This window comes from Danio rerio, chromosome 6 (genome assembly GCF_049306965.1).
Source record: "Danio rerio strain Tuebingen ecotype United States chromosome 6, GRCz12tu, whole genome shotgun sequence".
Taxonomy (NCBI): domain Eukaryota; kingdom Metazoa; phylum Chordata; class Actinopteri; order Cypriniformes; family Danionidae; genus Danio; species Danio rerio.
In genome coordinates this window covers 58,050,799-58,072,500 of record NC_133181.1, presented here as the reverse complement: position 1 = coordinate 58,072,500, position 21,702 = coordinate 58,050,799, and the positions used below count along the sequence as shown (strand labels likewise).

The window sequence follows — 21,702 nt, the reverse complement described above, 5'->3', positions numbered from 1 at the left end:
GCACTCCGCAGTATTTGTGATGATTGGGATCAAAAGATGATTCATCAGAAAAATCCACCTTCTGTCAGGGTTCTGCCACTCTGGTCCTTGTAAATTCTTGTTTTGGTGGCACAGCTCTGACACTACCCATGTCTGGTCGTGTTTCTGTCTCTGTGTGCGCGCGGGCCGTCGTGGGTGTACGCAGAGACGCGCGCGCTCTTGTACTAGTGTTTGTGTTTGTTCTGTCAGCATCGCGCTGCTTTATTCTCGGCGCCTCTGTCTAGTCTGTTTCAGTTTTGGTTGGCGCTGAGATGAAGCATGCGCGTTGCTTATGTGTGAGCGCATGGTGAGGTATTTATCTATCCTGTGCTCGTGTCTTGAGTCTCTTGTCAAAGCACGTGGCTCGGTGTTTACATTGTGGTCACGTGCTTTTGTCGTGTGCTTCAGTGTTGTGCTTGTCTTGTCATGAACATGTGGTTAATGAGTTCTGCATGTTCTTGCCCTGTTTTTTGTGAGCGCATGGCTTGTGTTGTCTCTCTGTGTCATGCGCTCTCCCGTCTATTGTCTAGTCCCACCCTCCTTGTTAACTCATTATTTGTTAGTCATGTTCACCTGTGTGTCAATTTACTTTTTGCTTTATAATCCCCTCATGTCTTCAGTCCCATGCCAGTTCGTTGTCTACACTCCCCGTGTTCCTGCTCCAGTCTTGCCTTGTCTTATTGTCAGCCAAGTTTATGTGTTTTGTTAATGTTTTTCCCCTCGGGGTAGTTTTGTTTTGCCATTTATTTTTATTTTAGTATTAATAAATACCCATTGTTTCTTTGCACTTGAGTTCTCGCTCCTTTTTCCCCCTCACCGACCGTGACACCTTCTGCCACTTTTCCAAGTGATCAACTAATAAAAGTTATTACTTGTTGCTCTTACAACTGGGATCAACGACAAGACTTGTTGTGTCAGGTAGTGTACATGTAATATATATTGATAATTTTGCCTTTAACTGTATGGCATTTATGACTGTGATATCCAGAAAATAACTTGTATTTGATTTGCATATATTGCGATAAGTCGGATTTCCATTTTAAAAAAGTAAGCCCATTGCTTTTAAAATTAGTTGACTTTACCTAAAAAAAGTGAGTAAACCTCAGAGTTATTAGGTAAATGAACTATGTGCATATTATAGAAATCAATTTAAGTTGAAGTTTAGTTCAAGTTATAATGGGTTTATTAACTTTAAGTTTCTTAGATGTTAGAATCAGTATTGCTAGTTTTAAGGATATCTATAAGCTAGTGTGCTCCAAAACAGTGACAAAATTCGCATTTAGGAGATATAAACCTGATATAAACATCTAAAGCTTGCAGTTTGTCACTTCTGCCTAAATTAGGGGTGTCCAAACTCAGTCCTGGAGGGCCGCTGTCCTGCATATTTTAGTTCCAACCCCAACTAAACACACCTGAACCAGCTAATCAAGCTCTTGGTATACTAAAACCTCCAAGCAAGTGTGTTGAAGGAAGTTGGAGCTAAACTATGCAGGACACCGGCCCTCCAGGACCGAGTTTGGACACCCCTGAACCCCCCTAAATGGATCAAAAAAAAATTTCCACATTACCTAATAGTTTCTTGTCAAATCTTCTGGCCAATCAAATGCTCTCTAGTATCTGAAATGCCCCGCCCCCTTCAAGACGTTTCTCATTTGATGCGCTAGAGCTCAACTACACTCACTGACAGAGCGGTGTTTTTAACAAAACGCTATTGGCTGTCTCTTAAAAAGGGGAGGGGTTACTATATGTCCCGCCCTATCTTCAAGTTTCGCTTGAGATTCTGTCAAACATTGAATAAAAATGCACGTTTTAAAGCATTTTACCAGACCTTACTTTTACCTTTGAGGCGTCGAGTTTACTTCATTATTAAAAGTAAAGTTAGTCATCGCTTTTTTACAGTGGTAGTAGTGAATGTGGCTCTTACAATTAATATATTAAAAAGTTAAAGTGAAGTACCCGAGGGTCCCACTGAATTTGGCTCTCATCTTGGCAATGGAGGCATCACAGGTGACGTTGGAGATCTTCAGACGACCCTCGTCGTCTTTGCTGAGATGAAGGACGGTGAAGATGTTGACACCTTCTGCTGAGGCGTTGATGGCTCCCTCATCATAACTAATGGAGAAAATGCAGGCATGTAACGTTAAACTTCATCTCTATCACAGCTTATAACATTATCAATGTTTTCTTGTTTAGAATAACTACTGAAGCTATATAAATTATATCTATATATTCTGCGGCATGGCTATGCAATAAACTGCCAGTGTGTATTAGAAGTATTACAAATGCGGCTAGTTTTATTTTAAAATCTAAAAGCAGAATAGTATGTTGATTTTATAGTGTGGTTTAATGTTTTTTTTGTCATTGTATTTGTATTTACTTATATAGTTTAGCGTCACAGTGTACCTGTTACCGGGAGTACCCCAACAGCAAAGAATTCTGGCCCAGATTTAGCATAAAGCATAAAGCTAAATCTGCAAGACGGTCACTGGTTCAAGTCTCGGCTGGGTCAGTTAACAATTCTGTGTGTTCTTGTGCGTTTACTCTGGGCGCTCCGGTTTCATTTGTGAATGAGTGTGAATAAATGTTTCCCAGTGATGGGTTGCAGCTGGAAAGGCGTCCGCTGCGTAAAACATGCTGGATAAATTGGCGGTTCATTCCGCTGTGGTGACCCTAGATTACTAAAGGGACTAAGCCAAAATGAATGAATGAATATCGACATATGTCTAATCTTTAATAAAGTTTTTAAGTCTCATTAAACAACTCATTGTGTGCTTTGTCTTAGACGTTTACATTTTGGAATTTATTTTGGGTTCCTTTTGGTTTATTGTCTTTAATAGGCTCTAAAGATGCTCTGAAACGCTGTTCAATTATCCTGTCAGGTTTGATAAATATAATGTATTCTCACTAAATAAGATACTCAATTCTAACAATTGCTGGTTAATTAAATGATAAACGTGTTGTCTTGATTTCTGCAGGTGCATTCAGACTCACAAGAGCCAGTAAAGGATGCGTCTCTGGAAGTTGAGGGTGATGGAGGAGTTCTGCACCTCAAACAGCAGACCAACATCCGGCTGGAAGCGCAGGTCAGACGCCAGGTTCAGCTCGATAATCCTCACACTGAAGAAACATGAGCTTCACATTAGACACCGCTTCATCATAGCTAATGCATGTAGGTATAATAAATAAAGTCTTTACATACAAGAACAAGAGCTCATTACACTTTATCTGCTGAAGAACCATATACAAATTACTCATTGGATCTACTAAATTATTTTAAGGTAAACAATGGTTAAAAGTGCTGCAAACAATTTATATGGGCTGAATTTAAACACATATTTAAGTTGAACATTACTAAATTTAATTCGTAAATAAATAAACAATATAAATTGTTTGCAACCACTTACCCTAAATTAATTTAGTAAATCCAATTTATATTTTTTTCAGTGATATGGTCACATCATCAACTACAACAGGCATGTCCAAACTCGGTCCTGGAGGGCCGATGCCCCGCAAAGTTTGGTTCCAACCCCAATCAGACACACCTGGGCTAGCTAATCAAGCTCTTACTAGGCTTTTCTAGAAACATTCTTGCAGGTGTGTTGAGGCAAGTTGGAGCTAAAATCTGCAGGACACCGGCCCTCAAGGACCAAGTTTGGACACCCCTGAACTACAATATTGTTTCATTCAAGTCATAAAAGTCTTGTAATAACCCCCTGTGATACTCCAGGGTTTTTCAATGTGTTCCCTATTAAGGATTAAAGTTGCCACGGAACAGAAGTTCAGATTGTCCATTTATCTACTATTTCGTGACATATATCCACTTGAAACAGTCTTGAAATAAGAAAAAATATAGGGCGGTGCATGATTTTGTTCTTTGGGAAACGATTGGATTATAAAAAGATTGTTTATGTTGCTAGATTCACTAATAAAGGAATTTAGAGCAAAATCAAGACACCCGATGGTAGCCCTGCCCTAAAAGACTGATAGCTCCGCCCTAAAGGACTGATAGCTCCGCCCTAACATACTGATAGCCCCACCCAAAAGGACATATAGCTGGCCCTAAATTGCTGAGGGCGCCACCCTACAGGACAGATAGCTCTGCCTTAAATCACTGATTGTCCCGCCCTAAAAGACTGATAGCTCTGCCCTAAATCGCTGAGATAGCTGTCCTAAAGGACTGATAACTCTACCCTAAATCACTCATAAGCTGCGTCCCAAATGGCACACTATACACTATGCACTCATGCACTATGTACTTATGCACTTACACACTCAACAGGATAGTATATGTATGTAGTGTTGTCCCAAATGGCACTCTAATGTTTTTTTACTAAGCGGAAATTCAAACCGTTTCCCTGATGACGTTTGACGGTTGCCAAATCAGTGAAATAAATGACCGAATTATCAAATAATACCTGCCGTAAGTACTGTCATTCACCATCGAGAGGCGCTATAATCACTCTCGTAGGAGAATTTTGCTTTCACCATCCAAAATAAACAAAGTTATCCAACATGTGCGTCCGATAGCTCCGCCCCTTCCGCTACGTAAGCAAACCTGCGTTCGTTGAGTGCGTGAAGTGTCCACCATTACACACTTCATTTTAGCGGCTGAATGAGTGCATCATCCGGGTAATTAAAGTGCACTTATCATTTTTAGAATTTTCAGTGTGAACACACTACTTAGACTATTTCTACTACAAAATGGCGCAGAATAGTGCATAACTATGCGATTTGGGACGCAGCTAGAGTCCTGCTCTAAATGACTGATAGCTCTGCCATAAGTTGCTGAGAACGTTCGCCTAAAAGACCGATAGTTCGGTCTAAATCACTGATAGTCCCGCCCTAAATGACTGATAGCTCCGCCCTAAATTGCTAAAAGCACCACCCTAAATGACTGATAGCTCCACCCTAAATCACTGATAGCCCCACCCTAAAGGATTGATAGCTCTGCTTTGAATCACTTGTAGTTCAGCCCTGAATCACTGATAGCTCCGCCCTAAATGACATATAGCTCCACCCTAAATCACTGATAGCCCTGCCCTGAATAGCTTATAGCTCCGCCCTAAAGGAATTCCATGTGACTAGAAGAGAAGAAATTCATTTGACAGGGAGGCTATGGAAGGCTATGGTAGATTAAAGTTTATGCAAATTTATTTTTACAAGATAATGAAGTGCACTGATACATCGTTTATAACAAGAACTATTATATATAGGTAAAAAAGAAGAGTGAATGTTGATTTTATGGCGACTTTAAACATGCAACTCTACGGAACCCCGGAAGGGACGTATAGTGGAGGAGAAAAAAAATTGGCTGTGTGAAAAAAAAAAATGGGTCAAAGAAAAAAATGGGTGGGAGGAAAATATATATTTCTAAGTTTTTGTGTTCTCTCGCAAAGTTTTGCGTTCCCTCGCAAAGATGTTTTGCGTTCCCTTCTCCACAAACACTTCCTGTTCACTTCACTAACGTAAACCCTCCAGTTTTTGCCGAAATTCTCCCGTATTTTACCATTTTATCCCACTTTCTTTACATTAATACTGTGCGTCGATCGTTGCCTTTCATAGGCAACATCTGAACCAGTGAATGCATGTATAAGCGCTGACTGACAGATGCGCTCCGTACAATAAACTGATCCCAGATCAGCTTCTGTACGTGCCATTTACACAGGAGCACAGAGGAGCGGGTGTATGTTAAAACAGACAAATACACTGAATAATATGTAAACATCTCCGTCCTGCATGTTTTATTTTAAACAGCTACTTTTCTCTTAAATGAGCACAAACAGTTTCTAAAGTAATGTACTGCTTTCATTATAGATCTGTGCATTCTTACAGAGACACCTCTGTTATCAAACTAAACAAAACATGAGATTCATTTGCTGCTCACTTGTTTGATAACAGACGTGTCACTTTAAATGGCACGTACAGACGCTGATCTGGGATCAGTTTATTGTACGGAGCGCGTCTGTCAGTCAGCGCTTATACATGCATTCACTGGTTCAGAGGTTGCATATATATTGCATATTAAAAAAGTGGGATAGAATGGTAAAATATGGGAAAATTTCGGCTAAAACGGGAGGGTTTACGTGAGTGAAGTGAACAGGAAGTGTTTGTGGAGAAACAGTTTTGCGAGATAACACAAAACTTTGCAAGGGAACGCAAAACATTTTTGCGAGGGAACGCAAAACTTTGCGAGAGAACGCAAAAACTTAGAAATATATATTTTCCTCCCACCCATTTTGTTCTTTCACCCATTTTTTTTTTCACCCAGCCAATTTTTTCTCCTCCACTACGTCCCTTCCGGGGTTCGGTACAACTCTGTATCTCTTAGGTACCCCAGTTCAAAGTTAGGGGGAGTAGGTGAGATTAAGCTTCTTATAAAGCATACAAATACCTGAATATGCTTGCAGATATTTAATAGACATGCTGAAGGATTTTGTTTTTGTGAAAAGCAATGCTAAAGTCAGCTATTCTCCATTGGTAAAGTGCGTTTCGTGTCAGAATGTCTGTCTTTGTTTTGGCCTTTATAACATGCCCACTGCCAGTTTACCTAATTAATTTTTTCATCACTGTGTTGGAAATCACACATATTTCTTTTCAGTCTTGAAGGCTCCTCAGTATATGTGGGTGTAGCTCAAAATGCGACATTAGCAACTTTCCGACACGCAGATTCAGAGTATTAAAAATCTATGAGGTAGATTTTAATCAGCAAATAATAAAAACATTCCAAATAAAAACCTTAGCAGGTTGTATTGTAGGCTCAATCGTCAGGCACACTCACTTCTGTTTGTGTCAGTAATCTGGCAACCTGCATTTAGGTATCCGCTTGTTAAGTGGTGACGTGTTGGTGACGTATGTAATACTGTTTCCGGGTCCAAGCCGCCACTCATTTGAGTGGAGAAATCATTCGTGATCACTTTTTATTCATATCATACATTAAAGTTAATTTTAAATAAAGTCAAAGTGTCCAAAACAATCTCTGGGCTTACTGCATCACAAATACCAAAAATTTAACAATTTATAAAAAAAGGAATCACTTTCTGGCCATTGGATATTAGGCATGGACATAAATATTGCGATCGTGATTTTCGAAAGTATTAAATCGCCTTGTAAACGTTTATTATTACCATTTCACGAGTCTCCCAATTCAGTTGAAAAGAGCGATTGGAGCTGGAAGCCGCTTCGCATGACGTCACACTTAACAAACGAATAGTCAAGGAGGGGCGGAGTCAAAAAACCCTCTTCAATATTTTGAATTTGGATTGCAATGTCTAGTTTAACCACTAGGTGTCCTTAGAAAGAAGCAATCACCTCCAAAACTGAAACTCCTGTCATTTACTCGCCTTTTATTTGTTCTAAACCTCTTTGACTTTCTCTCATTGAACACAAAAGATATTTTAGGAAAACTGGAAAATCACACATTATTTGGTTTTCCTACTAAGCTAATAAGTTTTCAGCTTTCTTCAAATCATCTTCTTTTGGTTCAACTGAGAAAAAATCTCACAAAGGTTTGTAACCACTTGCGGAAGAGTAAATAGTGAATACATGTTTATTTTCAGTGAACTATCCCTTTAATTTGGAATGAATTAGAAGCACTTGTGTCAGAATGACCACATGAGGGCGCCATTTGGGACATACTTTAGATTTGCAAGTGTAGGAATCCAGTAGATAAAGTATAAACACACTTATTAATGGTGTACTGGAAACGGCCCTCGGATCCTTGCATCTCTGGCATGGTGATGTTACTCAGCTCTTCTTCCACAAACTTCTTGGTCTCTGCCTTCACTGCAAAACATCAACTTTTAGAGACGACACGATTATAAACGTGCTGAATATTGGACGTTTTGTTCAAGTTCTTACACATCTCCAGTCCTTTTTTGGTGATGCGGATCTTGCATCCAGGCGGCTCCGCTAATGTCATTGTGATGAGTGAGAGTAGAAAGACGACAGACACTTTTAGCAGTCCCATGATTCCTCAGCTGACCTAAAAAACAGCAATTTATTAAATAAATAAATGATTAAGAGACATTTAGGAGGTGTTTACAGTATTACAATTTAAGATTGGACATTAATGGAATCTATCCATTGAACTATGCACTTTATTGTGATAAAAATAAAACATTAAAGTGTTCTTTACACCTAAAATATTTTAAAATTGATCACTGAAAGGTTCTTTGGGCACAAAAAAATGCAAAATTTCCACTTTAAAAACCTTTATTTTGTAAAGTAAACCAAGAATTACCCAAAAATATTAACATGAAAAGCCTTATTAATATTTGTTCATCTCTAATTTGTATCTTTTCCATAAATAAGTAATAATTTAATATAAAGAATTAAAAATAAGTCAAGATTAAACACTCTACAAGTTAACACAATGCAATAGAATTAACTAGAGAATTGATTGAATTAAACATAATTGCACAAACAAATCCCTTCTTGTTTATAAGTTATACAACGTGTTACTCTCTGGTCTCTGAGAGGAATGAAGTCCATTAATATTGTAGTTTCTTTATCCTCCTCATTTACTCTCATTTTCTTTCCATGCAGTCCTGCACCAAACAGCTTCTTCAGTGCGGCAATGTAAAAATAGAAGCTGACGGCAGCTGAATATACAGAGACAGCAAAGCAAATTAGAGAATGATCTTGCCTTTCAAGTGTAAGAAAATATCCAGCCCTGGAGGTCCAAGTGTTTCCTCTGTTGTATCTGTAGCAGTGTGTGTGAGGGGTCTGTGTCTGCGTGTGTGTTTATAGTGCAGAGGAGGAGAGACTGACTGTGAGCCTCGTCTGAATGGACAGCAGAGAGAGAGAGAGGGAGGGAGGAGGGGGACTCTTACAGCATCACCACACTGTAAAAAATGCAGGGTTCCACACAATTTCTTCCTGTTGTCCCAACACAAATCGATTAAGTTAACTGTTTTTACAAATTGAAGTGCATGGATTGAATATAAAACAATTAAGTTGTGTCAAAAAAAACTCAAGATTTGGGTTGATTCAACTCCAATTTAATAAGTAGTTTGAACAAGCAGCAACACACTTTTTTGAGTGCAGTGAGAGGATGAAAGGGCACCTATGGTGAAAATCATATTTTGTAAGTTGTTTGGAAAGAACTATGTGTAAGTATAGCAGGCCCGTAGCATGCCTGGTGAAAGCGGTTGTTCTTTTTCTCAAAATGTGGACTTTTTTGCAGTTATTCACCTCATTCACAAGTTTCTACATCTTGTTTATATACACTATGAACAGCAGCTACGCTAATTATTCCCTTTATTCTCCATTTCCACCTGGGGATACTCATCCTGAGGTCCTCAGATTATGCAGAGTCATTGATTGGACCCAAGACCAGCGACGAGATGATCCCAAGGTGTCCATATTCGTGACCAGGCCATATCCTGAGCTGCTGCTGCTGCGCTGTTGGTCATGGGGGAGTGGAGAACATGAGACTGGTTCCAGTGACGCTCCAGGGACAGACGAGTCTTCACTGAGGCCAGCTTCCAGCCTCCACCACAGTGACTGAAGCTCTGCACAAGACTTTTGGCCAGCGGAGGAATTAAAATGGTTGTGCCCAACTGAGTCTGGTTCCCTCAAGGTTTTTTTTTTTTCTTCACTCCCCTATTGGTGAAGTTTTTTTTCCCTCTCCGCTGTCGCCACTGGCTCGCATGGTTCAGGATCTGAAAAGCTACTTATCGATAAATTAGCTATTCAGTGTTTGGACTCTCAATAATGACTTCAAACCACACTGAACTGAGCTAAACTGAACTTAAACACTAAAAACTGAACTACCCTGATCCAGTTACTCTGACCATTTATGTGAAGCTGCTTTGACACAATATGCATTGTAAAAGCGCTATACAAATAAAGCTGAATTCAATTGAATTTTCTATTTAATTATGACGTTTAAATACTCCAATAAGTGGAATTTTAATTAATTTTAGCTGGATTAGCTTGTTGTATCCTCCATTTTTGAAAATATTTCCTAAAGATTTGTAATTAACAAAAATAAAAAAAAGAGCTTCACGATTTTCTTCTAGCCTCTCTTGAAAATTCATCTAACAACAAGCCTAATTAGTATTAACAGCAAAAAGTCATTCTGAGGCACTCAAAGAATGTAGAAAAAAATCTTAAATATCCTGAATTGGCATTGCTATTTTTAAAACTGCGCCTACACTTTTTGATAACACTTGACTTCATCAGGGTATCCTCCGCAGTTTTAAGGAACAGCCATGTCAATAAAGGCTTAATGTTATTTTTTCACATTTTGTGAGTGCCTTGGACTTACTTTTGATGTTTATTCTGATGAGTCCTTTACACAAAGAGCACCGACACATTATTTAAGCTACCCCTAGAAACTTTTTGTTTGATTTTGGATTTTTATACGCAGCCTAGTATTAAAATGAACTTTAATAGGCTGCTTTCGGTGCTTTTTCATTGGTACCACCCAAACCTCCCCCTGGCTACGGGCCTGTATAGTGTCCACAGTCATATTAGGGTGATATAAACACAATAAGTCTCTTTTTAAAAATTTCCTGATGTTAAAATAGCATCCAGATCCCTGTAATTTTGAGGCCCGCCGCAACTTGACATAGGAGTGCGGTTTGCCCACCCACCAAATTGATTGGCAGCTGCGTATTACCATTTCAACAAGACAGGACGTGCGCAAAGCAAGCAATAAAAGGTCTTTTCAGTTTGCTAGGATCATCAATCATCATCAAATGTGATCAAGAATACGTTTTACAAGTTTAAAATGTTTTAAAACAGTGCATGTTTGTAATGAATTACAGCGATTTACTTCATCAGCACAGCCGCGTGTCAGAACAAGGTTTGTAGACGTTAAATCAGGTTTATTTTGTACATTAACATAACAGATATCCATACAGCAGTGGATTAACGTGTATCCTATCACATTTGCTGTACAAAAACAGTGCAAAACTAAACGAGCGCAGTGTGTTTTGATGATGCAATATACTACCCATCAGATTTTCAATCAATTTTTTTTCAATTTTAATGTGGATTAGTGTGATATAAAGCTGTAATATGTGTGTCAAACTCAATTCCTGGAGGGCCGAAGCCCAGCACAGTTTAGTTCCAACCCTGCTCCAACACACCTACCTGTAGGTTTCAAACAAGCCTGAAGGACTCAATTAGTTTGATCAGGTGTGTTTAATTAGGGTTGGAACTAAACTGTGCAGAGCTGCGGCCCTTTTGGAACTGAGTTTGACACCTGTGCTCTAACCCATACCTAATCCATAAAACCGGATTTATACTGGCGCCTGACACCGCATCGTGCACCTCCGCTGATAACCAGGATAAACAGAGAAGTAGAACGTTTCCGAAACTACGTCACATCATTAATATCATTTAAGATTTTTTAACTTTGTTTTTTTTTTTTTTTAAATAATTTATTTTAATGATTATAAAGATTTTTATAACCAATGAAGATGTTTTTAAATCAAACTGCATCACTTGCTTTTGTTCATATCTCGGACAGTTTTACCTATTAAAGTTTATTAAAATATTAATGACAAGAGAACATGGGTTGCTCTGCAAATATATTTTTTATTATGGCAAGAATAAAAGCAAAAAAAAAAATATATATATATATATATATATATATATATATATATATATATATATATATATATATATATATATATATATATAATTTATTTATTTTTTTTAATTGTATTTTTTTTTTGCTTTTATTCTTGCCATAATTAAAATGTATTTGCAGAGCAACCCATGTTCTCTTGTCATTAATATTTTTTATATTAATTAATATCTTTTCAAGACACTTCTATACAGCTTAAATTGACATTTAAAGGCTTAAGTAGGTTAAATAGGTTAACTAGGCAGGTTAGGGTAATTAGGCAAGTTATTGTATAATGATGATTTATTCTGTAAACTATCGAAAAATATATAGTATTAAAGGGCTTATAATTTTGTCCTTAAAATGTTTAAAAAAATAAAAACTGCTTTTATTCTAGCTGAAATAAAACAAATAAGACTTTCTCCAGAAGAAGAAATATTATCAGACATACTGTGAAAATTTTCTTGCTGTGTGAAACATCATTTTGGAAATATTAAAAAAAAAAAAAAAAAAGGAAAAAAAAATCTAATAATTCTAACTTCAACTGACGTTTTTTATTTTTTTTTCATTTAGCCCAGTCCACAATCACTCCACAATTCACTTGTTTCTGTACTCTATACTTTACATTTACATTACTGAGCAGTATCACCAATAAAGCCTAGAAAAACAGGGCATTAGTATATTGTAAACTGATTATATTCTTTCCCAGTTATCAAAGAAATAATTTCTTCATTTTAGTTTTGTAATATATACATCAGTGTTGTTAAACCTATGAATGGTGGAAAAACATATTTCTGTAATTGTGTATTAAAAACACCTGGGTCTACATTTTTGCCATGGCGGAGACAAACTGATCCTTTAAGTTTTTCTAAACCTTTTAGCAGAAACTTTCCTCCTTTTCCACAGCTGTTGCAATTTCTAATCAATGATTATTGGTCATCTGATTACCCCTATGATCACGGATCATAAATATTTCTATACTGGCATTCTGTTTCAGACAAAATCTCTTCAAAGTGTTTTATATTCAAATCAAATGCAGCGCTGCGCTAACTGTTTGCTGGAGACTCAAAAAAAATTATGCGCTCCGCCAGCCGAAATCATGTCGCGCGCAAAACACCGCAATGACGTCACATTCGCCGCGCGCACTCACGCGAACTAGCGGACACGTCGAGTATAAACCAGGCTTAACCCCAACCTCAGAACCATTCAAATACAGTGTTGGTAGCATAATTTGACGGGTAGAATAAGGGCCTACTCACACTATGTTATCCGTACCGTGCCCAAGCCAGCTTCCCGGATCGTTTGAGAAGTGTGTGCGCGCTGAATCAGGCTCAGGCACGGTTCACTTGGCCGGCCCTGGCCCGGTTGGAAGAGGTGGGCCTGAGCGCAGTTCACTTGGGGTTTGGCGCGGTACGCTTGTGTGTGAGTGCAAAACGCGTCAAAGCCCGAAACTGAAAGCGATACGTGACTTTTAAGAGACTGTTTCATATGGAATTAATAATCATTCTTACCGTACAGTGAACGCAAAGTGCCGTAGTTTATTAAAGATGCAAACCTCCTGGTTTATACTTCTGCGTCAAGTGACCGGCGTAACCCACGGCGCATGCAACGCGCGTAGCTGTGCATTTATACTTCTGCGCGCTGTTTCTGTTGGTCTGCATTAACACTTCCGAAACGCTAGTTGGCAGTGAGGTGTAAATGTTCCTCTGTGTCGAGTTTCTTCGCTGCTGCTTTGCTTTTCCTGAACACTTCCTGGTTGTACAAGTGGCTCAAACTCGCTCATTTTGAGGCAGGAACCGGCGGACGTGCAACAACTTTAACTATGAGGTAAACACAAAACAAAACTTTCCATCCGGAGCTCCTTCACGGGACTCCACACTTGTAAACAATCGCTCGCGCCATTCGCGCGGCTCTCGGGCCCGCCCAGACTCGTCAGCGCTACCAAGCCGACCAATCACAGAGCTTACGCTACGCGTCGTTGTGACGTGTAGTTACATTTTTTGAGAGGTGCACGTCAGTGACGGCGACGGCCACGGCGAAGGGCTATGCGTCAGCGGCGTAGCATACGCCGGCGTTTGACGCAGAAGTATAAATCAGCCTTTAACTCCTGCAGCACGAGGACTTTATGATTGTTTATGAGCGTTAAAAGTGGCGGATCTGTTCGGTTAAATATCTGACTCTGTGTCACTGCATCCCTAAGGACTAAGCGATATAACTAGAGAAATCTCCACTGTGCTGAGCGAGAGTGCTTACTGAACAGCGCAGCATCGATGACGTAAGCGTGCCCAGGCCCGATTGTAATGTGAATGCAGGCCGTCGAGGGAGACGGGAGGGGGGACAAGCGTGCATTGGTCCGGTTCAAGGCAACTGTACATAGTGTGAGTATGGCCTAAAATGTCAGGACACCTCAATGTTGATAGTGACGTCCAACTGAAACTGAATATTAAGTAGGAGGCGGGGCTTTTTGCATCATTCCCTCATAATAAATTAAAGGTAAGAGGGGTGTGGATTAGACTACAGTTGCTGAAGCATCAAACTGATGTCATCAGAGAAGGACTGTCTCTCCAAACACAGAAGCAGATGCTCAGACTGATTGAAGATGACCAAAACAAACTTTTTTTTCAGTGGATTAAAGTGCACAGATTAATTTTTCAGTTAAAGAATATCAATGTGAGCTAGCAAAATAAATAAACGTTGTAAATTTAGCTGGGCGAGGCAGTGGCGCAGTAGGTAGTGCTATCGCCTCACAGCAAGAAGGTCACTGGGTTCGAACCTCGGCTCAGTTGGCGTTTCTGTGTAGAGTTTGCATGTTCTCCCTGTATTCTGGTGCTCCGGTTTCCCCCACAGTCCAAAGACATGTGGTACAGGTGAATTGGGTAGGCTAAATTGTCCGTAGTGTGTGTGTGAATGTGTGTGTGGATGTTTCCCAGAGATGGGTTGTGGCTGGAAGAGCATCTGCTGTGTAAAAACTTGCTGGATAAGTTGGCGGTTCATTCCACTGTGGCGACCCCGGATTAAAAAAGGGACTAAGCGGACAAGAAAATGAATCAATGAATGAAAATTTAGCTTTAAAGTGTCCTTATTTCCTGATTGAGTGATGTGTTCTGTTGCAGAGTTTTTATGCGCATGGCTCAGAGGTACATTTTAGGGATTGTTTAAACCACTAAACCTAAATCAAATTACTGAAAGTAACAGTGAGACACAAAATAACCAGCAAAACAGAGATGCGCAGCTTGAATAAAGTCACTCTCTTGGAGGTCGCATGTGTGTGTTTTTGTGTGTGGTTAATGTTGCTGGAGGCAGCTGTCTTTAGTCACCCAGATATAACCAACAGGAACAAACAGGACCAAAACAAACTGTCCCACAAATGGGCTTCGTAAGGTCATTGACCCCAGGGTCTGGATGATTTACCTCGCTTTAAAGAAGATGGTCTCAGACAGGCGGAAAGAGTTCACAAACGCATCTTTCCTTTGTGTACAATCCTATAGGCTCTGGAGCTTTTAACGCATACAATGGTAATTACCCCTCTGAAACAGTATCTTTCAACTAATGCATTGTTTGAGTGCAATGTACTGATAAGAGACCGTTGTTTTAAAATGAAGTTAGAAGTCTTTACATTTCAGCAAGGATGGTTTTGCAGTAAATCAAGTGGGGTTTTTTTGGGTAGCATCCAAGAACATCCAATTCAGTGCATGTTGAAATGCTCCTCACACGTGTTTTTGCACATAAGGTGATGTTTGCTTTGAGAAGGCAGTGGGGTTACTGGAGTTCACAAACACAAGATTGTTTCTCTGGGTCAATACACCCCCCAAAAAACCAAACACAGTAAGTAAAACAACATTACACAAGCAAAATATAGACCAACTATTCCAAGTTTTTGATTTTGAAACAATGAAGCAGCAAATGTGAATGTAAACATATTTTTCAATTATATTATACTACACTCACTGGCCACTTTATAGGTACTGGGTTGGAGCCCCTTTTGCCTTTAGAACTGTCTTAATCCTTCGTGGCGTAGATTCAACAAGGTACTGAAAATATTCCTCAGAGATTTTGGTCCATATTGATATGATAGCATCACATTGCTGTAGATTTGTCTGCTGCACATCCATGATGTGAACTTCCCGTTCCACCACATCCAAAAGTTGCTCTATTGCAATAATATCTGGTGATTGTGGAGGCCATTTGAGTACAGTGTCATGTACAAGAAATCTGTCTGAAATGATTCACACTTTATGATATGGCATGTTATCCTGCTGGAAGTAGCCATCAGACGATGGGTACTCTGTGGTCTTAAAGTAATGGACATGGTCAGCAACAATACTCGGGTAGGTTGTGGCGTTGACACGATGCTCAATTGGTACTAATGGGCGCAACGTGTGCCATAATATCCCCCAAATCATTCTCTGTAAACCCTAGAGATGGTTGTGCATGAAAATCCCATAAGATCAGCAGTTTCTGAAATACTCAGACTAGCCAACAAAAAGAGAGGGTTCAAAGTCACTTAAATCTACTTTCTTCCCCATTCTGATGCTCGATTAGATCTGCAGCAGATCGTCTTGACCATGTATACATACCTAAATGCATTGAGTTGCTGCCATGTGATTGTCTGATTAGAAATGTATAATATAATATAATATAATATAATATAATATAATATAATATAATATAATATAATATAATATAATATAATATGATATAAATATATATATATATATATATATATATATATATATATATATATATATATATATATATATATATATATATATATATATTTATTTATTTATTTAAAAATTAAAATTAAGTTAAAAATAATGTATGTATGTATATATATATATATATATATATATATATATATATATATATATATATATATATATATATATATATATGTTTGTATGTATGTATGTATGTATATATACATAAATGATTAACCTATAAATAATATACACTGTATATATATACAGTATATATATATATATATATATATATATATATATATATATATATATATATATATATATATATATATATATATATATATATAATATACAGTGTATATTATTCATAGGTTAATCATTTATAAATATAAAAAGTATTTTTAAGAATTAAATATAAAAATTCCTAATATATTACAGCAAATTGTAGAATATTTAAACATTTCAGGTATTATGGTCAAAGGGCAAAACTACAGTAACATATACCATAGCTATCTAGTGTTGACCAAAAATATATATAATACATATTTAAAAAACATCACATAAAGACATGCAACAGACCAGTGATATCCTAAAATATTATTGCCCCTCTTAAATTCCCCAAAATAGCCTTATAAACAAATAAAAATGAATCCTACCTCCGTTTGTTCTGGGAGGCCATTTGTTCCCTTTTCAATGTTGTCACGAAATGAAATCATATAAACTTTGTACACATTTTGTGCAAGCATTTTTCACCAGCTTATTCCCTTATTTCCCTCCCAAATACCTTTGTAGGTCCTTTCACAATAGCAGAATACTTACAGCGGTGTGGAAATGCAGGCTGGATCACTCAAGACACAAGAATCTCTCTGATATTTTCTTGAAGTCTTCAGTGAAAGTTACAATCCTCTCTGTATTCCTTTTTCTTTAGGAATGGGTTCACATTCCCGCTTTATAGGCAGTCAGAATTTATAAGGGTGTTTCTCTACGCCTCCTGTCATATGACCCTGCGGCAACAATTCAATTATGTGCAATAAAAAAAGAGAGAAAAATTTAGATTAAATTATGCAACACAGAATTGTGAAATCAGCTTCATTGCCCAAAACCTCCATAGTTGCTTTTATTTCCAACAGTTTTCATTATTTCTAGCTAACACTGTGGACGAGAAACCTCAGAGAGTCTCCAGCTCTTTAATTTTTGTAGACTAAACCTTAAATTAGATTCCCAGAAGGCCATTTTACAAGGTCTTCACGGAATCACATGATGCATGAAATGAGTTCAACTTAAAACCACAGGGAACCAAAAGGTGGAGCTCAGAGTGTTATTAAATGCTGCTGGTCACCAATTACAGGGCGAGCACTTTTCAAACTTTCTCTATTTGGGGGTTATATTTAATTGTGTTTAAAAAAAGGGGGGGCGAGGAAATGCGTCACGTGGTCTTTGTACCAGCGGATCAGTAGCACAAGTTTAGACACAACACCAATGGAGACTATGTCATTAGTTTTCCTCCCATACAGCGGAGGCCTTGAAATAGACTATCAGCCACTGATAAACCACCCAACGATAATCTCAATCACCTATTTTTCATTTAGGAACATAAAGAGCTCAGAATACAGTGCATCTGGAAAATATTGATAGCGCTTCACTTTTTCCACTTTTGTTTATGTTACAGGCTTTTTCCAAAATGGATTCAATTCAATTATTTCCTCAACATTCTGCACACAATACCCCATAATGACAATGAGAAGAAATAGTTTTTTTAAATTGTTGCAAATTTATTAAAAATAAAAACCTTAAAAAAATCACATGTACATCAGTATTCATAGACTTGGCGTGAAGCTCTAAATTGAGCTCAGGTCCATTCTGCTTCCACTGATCATTCTTGAGATGTTTCAGCAGCTTCATTGGAGTTCACCTGTGGTCAATTCAGTTGATTGGACATGATTTCAAAAGGCATACACCTGTCTATATACAATCCCAGGGTTGACAGTGCATGTCAAAGCACAAACCAAGCATGAAGACAAAGGGACTGTCTGTAGACCTCCGAGACAGGATTTTCTCGAGACACAAGGCTGGGGAAGCTTACAGAAACATTTCTGCTGCTCTGAAAGTTTCAATGAGCACAGCTGCCTCCATCACCCGTAAGTGGAAGATGTTCAACCACCAGGACTCTTCCTAGAGCTGGCCGGCCATCTAAACTGAGTGATCGGGGGAGAAGGGTCTTAGTCAGGGAGGTGATCAATAACCCGATGGTCACTCTGTCTGAGCTCAGCATTCTTCAGTGGAAAGAGGTGAACCTTACAGAAGGACAACCATCTGTGCAGCAATCCACCAATCAGGCCTGTATGGTAGCGACGAAAGCTGCTCCCCGCCTGGAATTTGCCAAAAGGCATCTGAAGGACTCTCAGACCTCGAGAAACAAAATTCTCTGGTCTGATGAGACAAAAATTGAACTCTTTGGAGTGAATGCCAGGCGTTACGTTTGGTGAAAACCAGGCACCGCTCATCACCAGGTTAATACCATCCCTACAGTGAAGCATGGTGGTGGCAGCATCATGCTGTGGGGATGTGTTTCAGCAGCAGGAACTGGAAGACTAGTCAGGATAGAGGGAAAGATGAATGCAGCAATGTACAGAGACATCCTGAATGAAAACCTGCTTCAGAGTGCTCTTGACCTCAGACTGGCAATGGTTCATTTTGCAGCAGGACAATGACCCAAAGCACACTGCCAAAATATCAATGGAGTGGCTTCACAACAACTCGGTGAATGTCCTTGAGTGGCCCAGCCAGAGCCCAGACCTAAATCCTATTTAACATCCCTGGAAAAATCTGAAAATGACTGGACAACGTCACTTCCCATTCCAACCTAATAGAGCTTGATATACTGCAAAGTGGAATGGGCAAAAACTCCCAAAGGCAGGTGTGCCAAGCTTGTGGCATCATATTCAAAAAGACTTGAGGCTGTAATCGCTGCCAAAGGTGCATCAACAAAGTATTGAGCAAAGGCTGTGAATACTGATGTACATGTGATTTCTCAGGTTTTTTATTTTCAATAAACATGCAACAATTTCAAAAACTCTTCTTTCTCATTGTCATTATGGAGGATTGTGTGTAGAATGTTGAGGAAATAAATGAGTTTAATCCATTTTGGAATAAGGCTGTAACATAAACAAATGTAGAAAAAGTGAAGCGCTACGAATACTTTCCAGGTGCACTGCAGAAACATAAAAGCTTTATTAACATTTTATTTTTTGTCTTTCGTTATGATAGCAGTACATACTATTTTACTGGTTATTTTGCAAGGGACTAAACTGCAGTTTAAAGGTTTAACTATAAGTCTTTGGTATCGTTCTGTAGACAATCAAAAAAGGGGATTAATATTATTAACCTTAGACAAAAGTCTTGTCACTGAACAGAAATAATGTCCAGTAGAGAATATAAAGTCATGCTGCAGTGGAAACAATTAATATTGTGTCTGACTCCATCATGAGCTTGGAGGACTGCATCCATACATCTCTGCAATGACTCAAATCATTTATTAATAAAGTCATCTGGAATGGCAAAGAAAGCGTTCCTGCAGGACTCCCAGTGTTCATCAAGATTATTTGGTTTCATCTTCAATGCCTCCTCCTTTATCTTACCCCGGACATGCTCAATAATGTTCATTACTGACGACTGGGCTGGCCAATCCTGGTGAACCTTCTTTGCTTTCAGGAACTTTGACGTGGATGCTGAAGTATGAGGAGCGCTATCCTGCAGAATAATTTGCCCTCTCCAGTGGTTTGTAATGTAATGGGCAGCACAAATGTCTTGATACTCAGCCGATCTCTCTTACGCCCCCATACGGAATGTAACCCCAAACCATGATTTTTCCTTCACCAAACTTGACTGATTTCTATGAGAATCTTGGGTCCATGCGGGTTCCAATAAATGCAAAAACTGCACAAGACTTGTCCAGTTTATAGGGCAAATGATGCAAAAATATAGGAAATGGGCAGATTTTGAACTGTGGAATAGATAAATATAGTTCAAAACCCGTAATGATGCATGATATGCAGAAATGGAATAGAGTTCATAAGCAAGGACTTACAAAAAAGACATTTACAGGTTTTATTTGTGGATTACGAATGACACAGTGAGGATTACAGTTTCATTTATTACTTTTTGTAAGCAATAAAATTCATATTTTTCCGTGTGAATATACTGTTTAGTATTTATTGACTGTAAATCAAGTACATCAGTAATTGATCAAGTAAATCAATTAGTGTTTTTAATTATCGTTTTTATTTTCTCAAAAGGTTTTACACTTACATCAAGTATACATGTTAGAGATCACACATCTGAATACACTCACAAATGTAAACACAAATTCTGTACATCCACTTATTCTTTCCGCAGTATATGCTTTCCTATGTGCGCATGTAGATTTGTTATACATGATAATAAAAAAATAATAATTTAAATAAATACAATTAAATAAGAGATTTTTTAAAAATGTAAAAATAAGTAAATAAGCCAGTAAAATAGGATTTACACATCAGCAACAAAACTATATAGGGTGTGATCCTTCCAATTTTAGGTTATCAGAAAAGTTCAGGTCTATGGGACGTAGATGGTCTCTTTTTCACAGAATGAATTAAATTGTTCCATTTTCTGATTTACAAATGCAGTAATTTGTTCCATTTGATAAATTTCCATTGTAGTTCCCATCCACGCATTTAGGGTAGGACTTTCATATGACAACCATTTTTGGTAATGCTCTTTTTTGGCATCCACCAGCAAAATATTCATTGGATATTTATCCCTTTTTAACCATTCCTCAGTTTTACAGTCAAAGGGTCTCACAAAGTATCACAATATATTGTATATGGCATTGTTTTTCTTTCCAGTATTTTTAAATAACTGAGCAGTCCCAGAAAATGTGATCGAATTTATGATTTTTAAGTATGTGTTAGAGTAAATCTTCATTTACTTTTATTTGCAAACTTTTTTCATGGGAAATATACCTATAAATGTTATATTTTATATAATTTTATTTTTATGATTGGGTTTTATTAGCCAAAAATGATTTTGCCACTGCCAAATAAATAAACAATTTAAATAAAACTATTAAATAGTGTTTAGATTTTTTAATATAAAATCAAGAAAACAATATATATATAAACTTTAAAATATAAAAGGAATTGATTTAGAAATGGTTGAAGTAATTCAAATGAATGTGTAAAGCACTATTATATTTATAACAGTACATTAAATTCAGCAACAGCCAAACAGAAATAGGCCTATATATTAAAAACAAAAGACACGAGGTTAAAAACATATACTGACATATTAAAAATATATATAAAAACATTTTCAGGAGAAAAATCAAGAACATTCAAAATAACATTTTCCTATAAATGAACA

General features: G+C 37.8%; 1 protein-coding gene across 7 annotated transcripts in view; it reads right to left on the bottom strand.

The window, feature by feature from the left end:
• Positions 1-17,239, bottom strand: part of pltp (phospholipid transfer protein) — a 36,716-nt gene extending 19,477 nt beyond the window's left edge. For 3 of the 7 annotated variants that reach the window (XR_012407314.1, XR_012407317.1, NM_001003519.1), the window contains 5 exon segments: positions 8,663-8,735; positions 7,876-7,999; positions 7,701-7,800; positions 3,010-3,135; positions 1,975-2,130 (listed from right to left, as the gene is read on the bottom strand). Coding sequence is in view for 3 of the 7 variants with exons in the window: in NM_001003519.1 (NP_001003519.1) it covers positions 1,975-2,130; positions 3,010-3,135; positions 7,701-7,800; positions 7,876-7,984 (491 nt within the window). In the remaining 4 variants the exon portion in view is untranslated. 7 annotated transcript variants of the gene reach the window in all.
• Between the last annotated feature and the right edge of the window lie 4,463 nt (positions 17,240-21,702).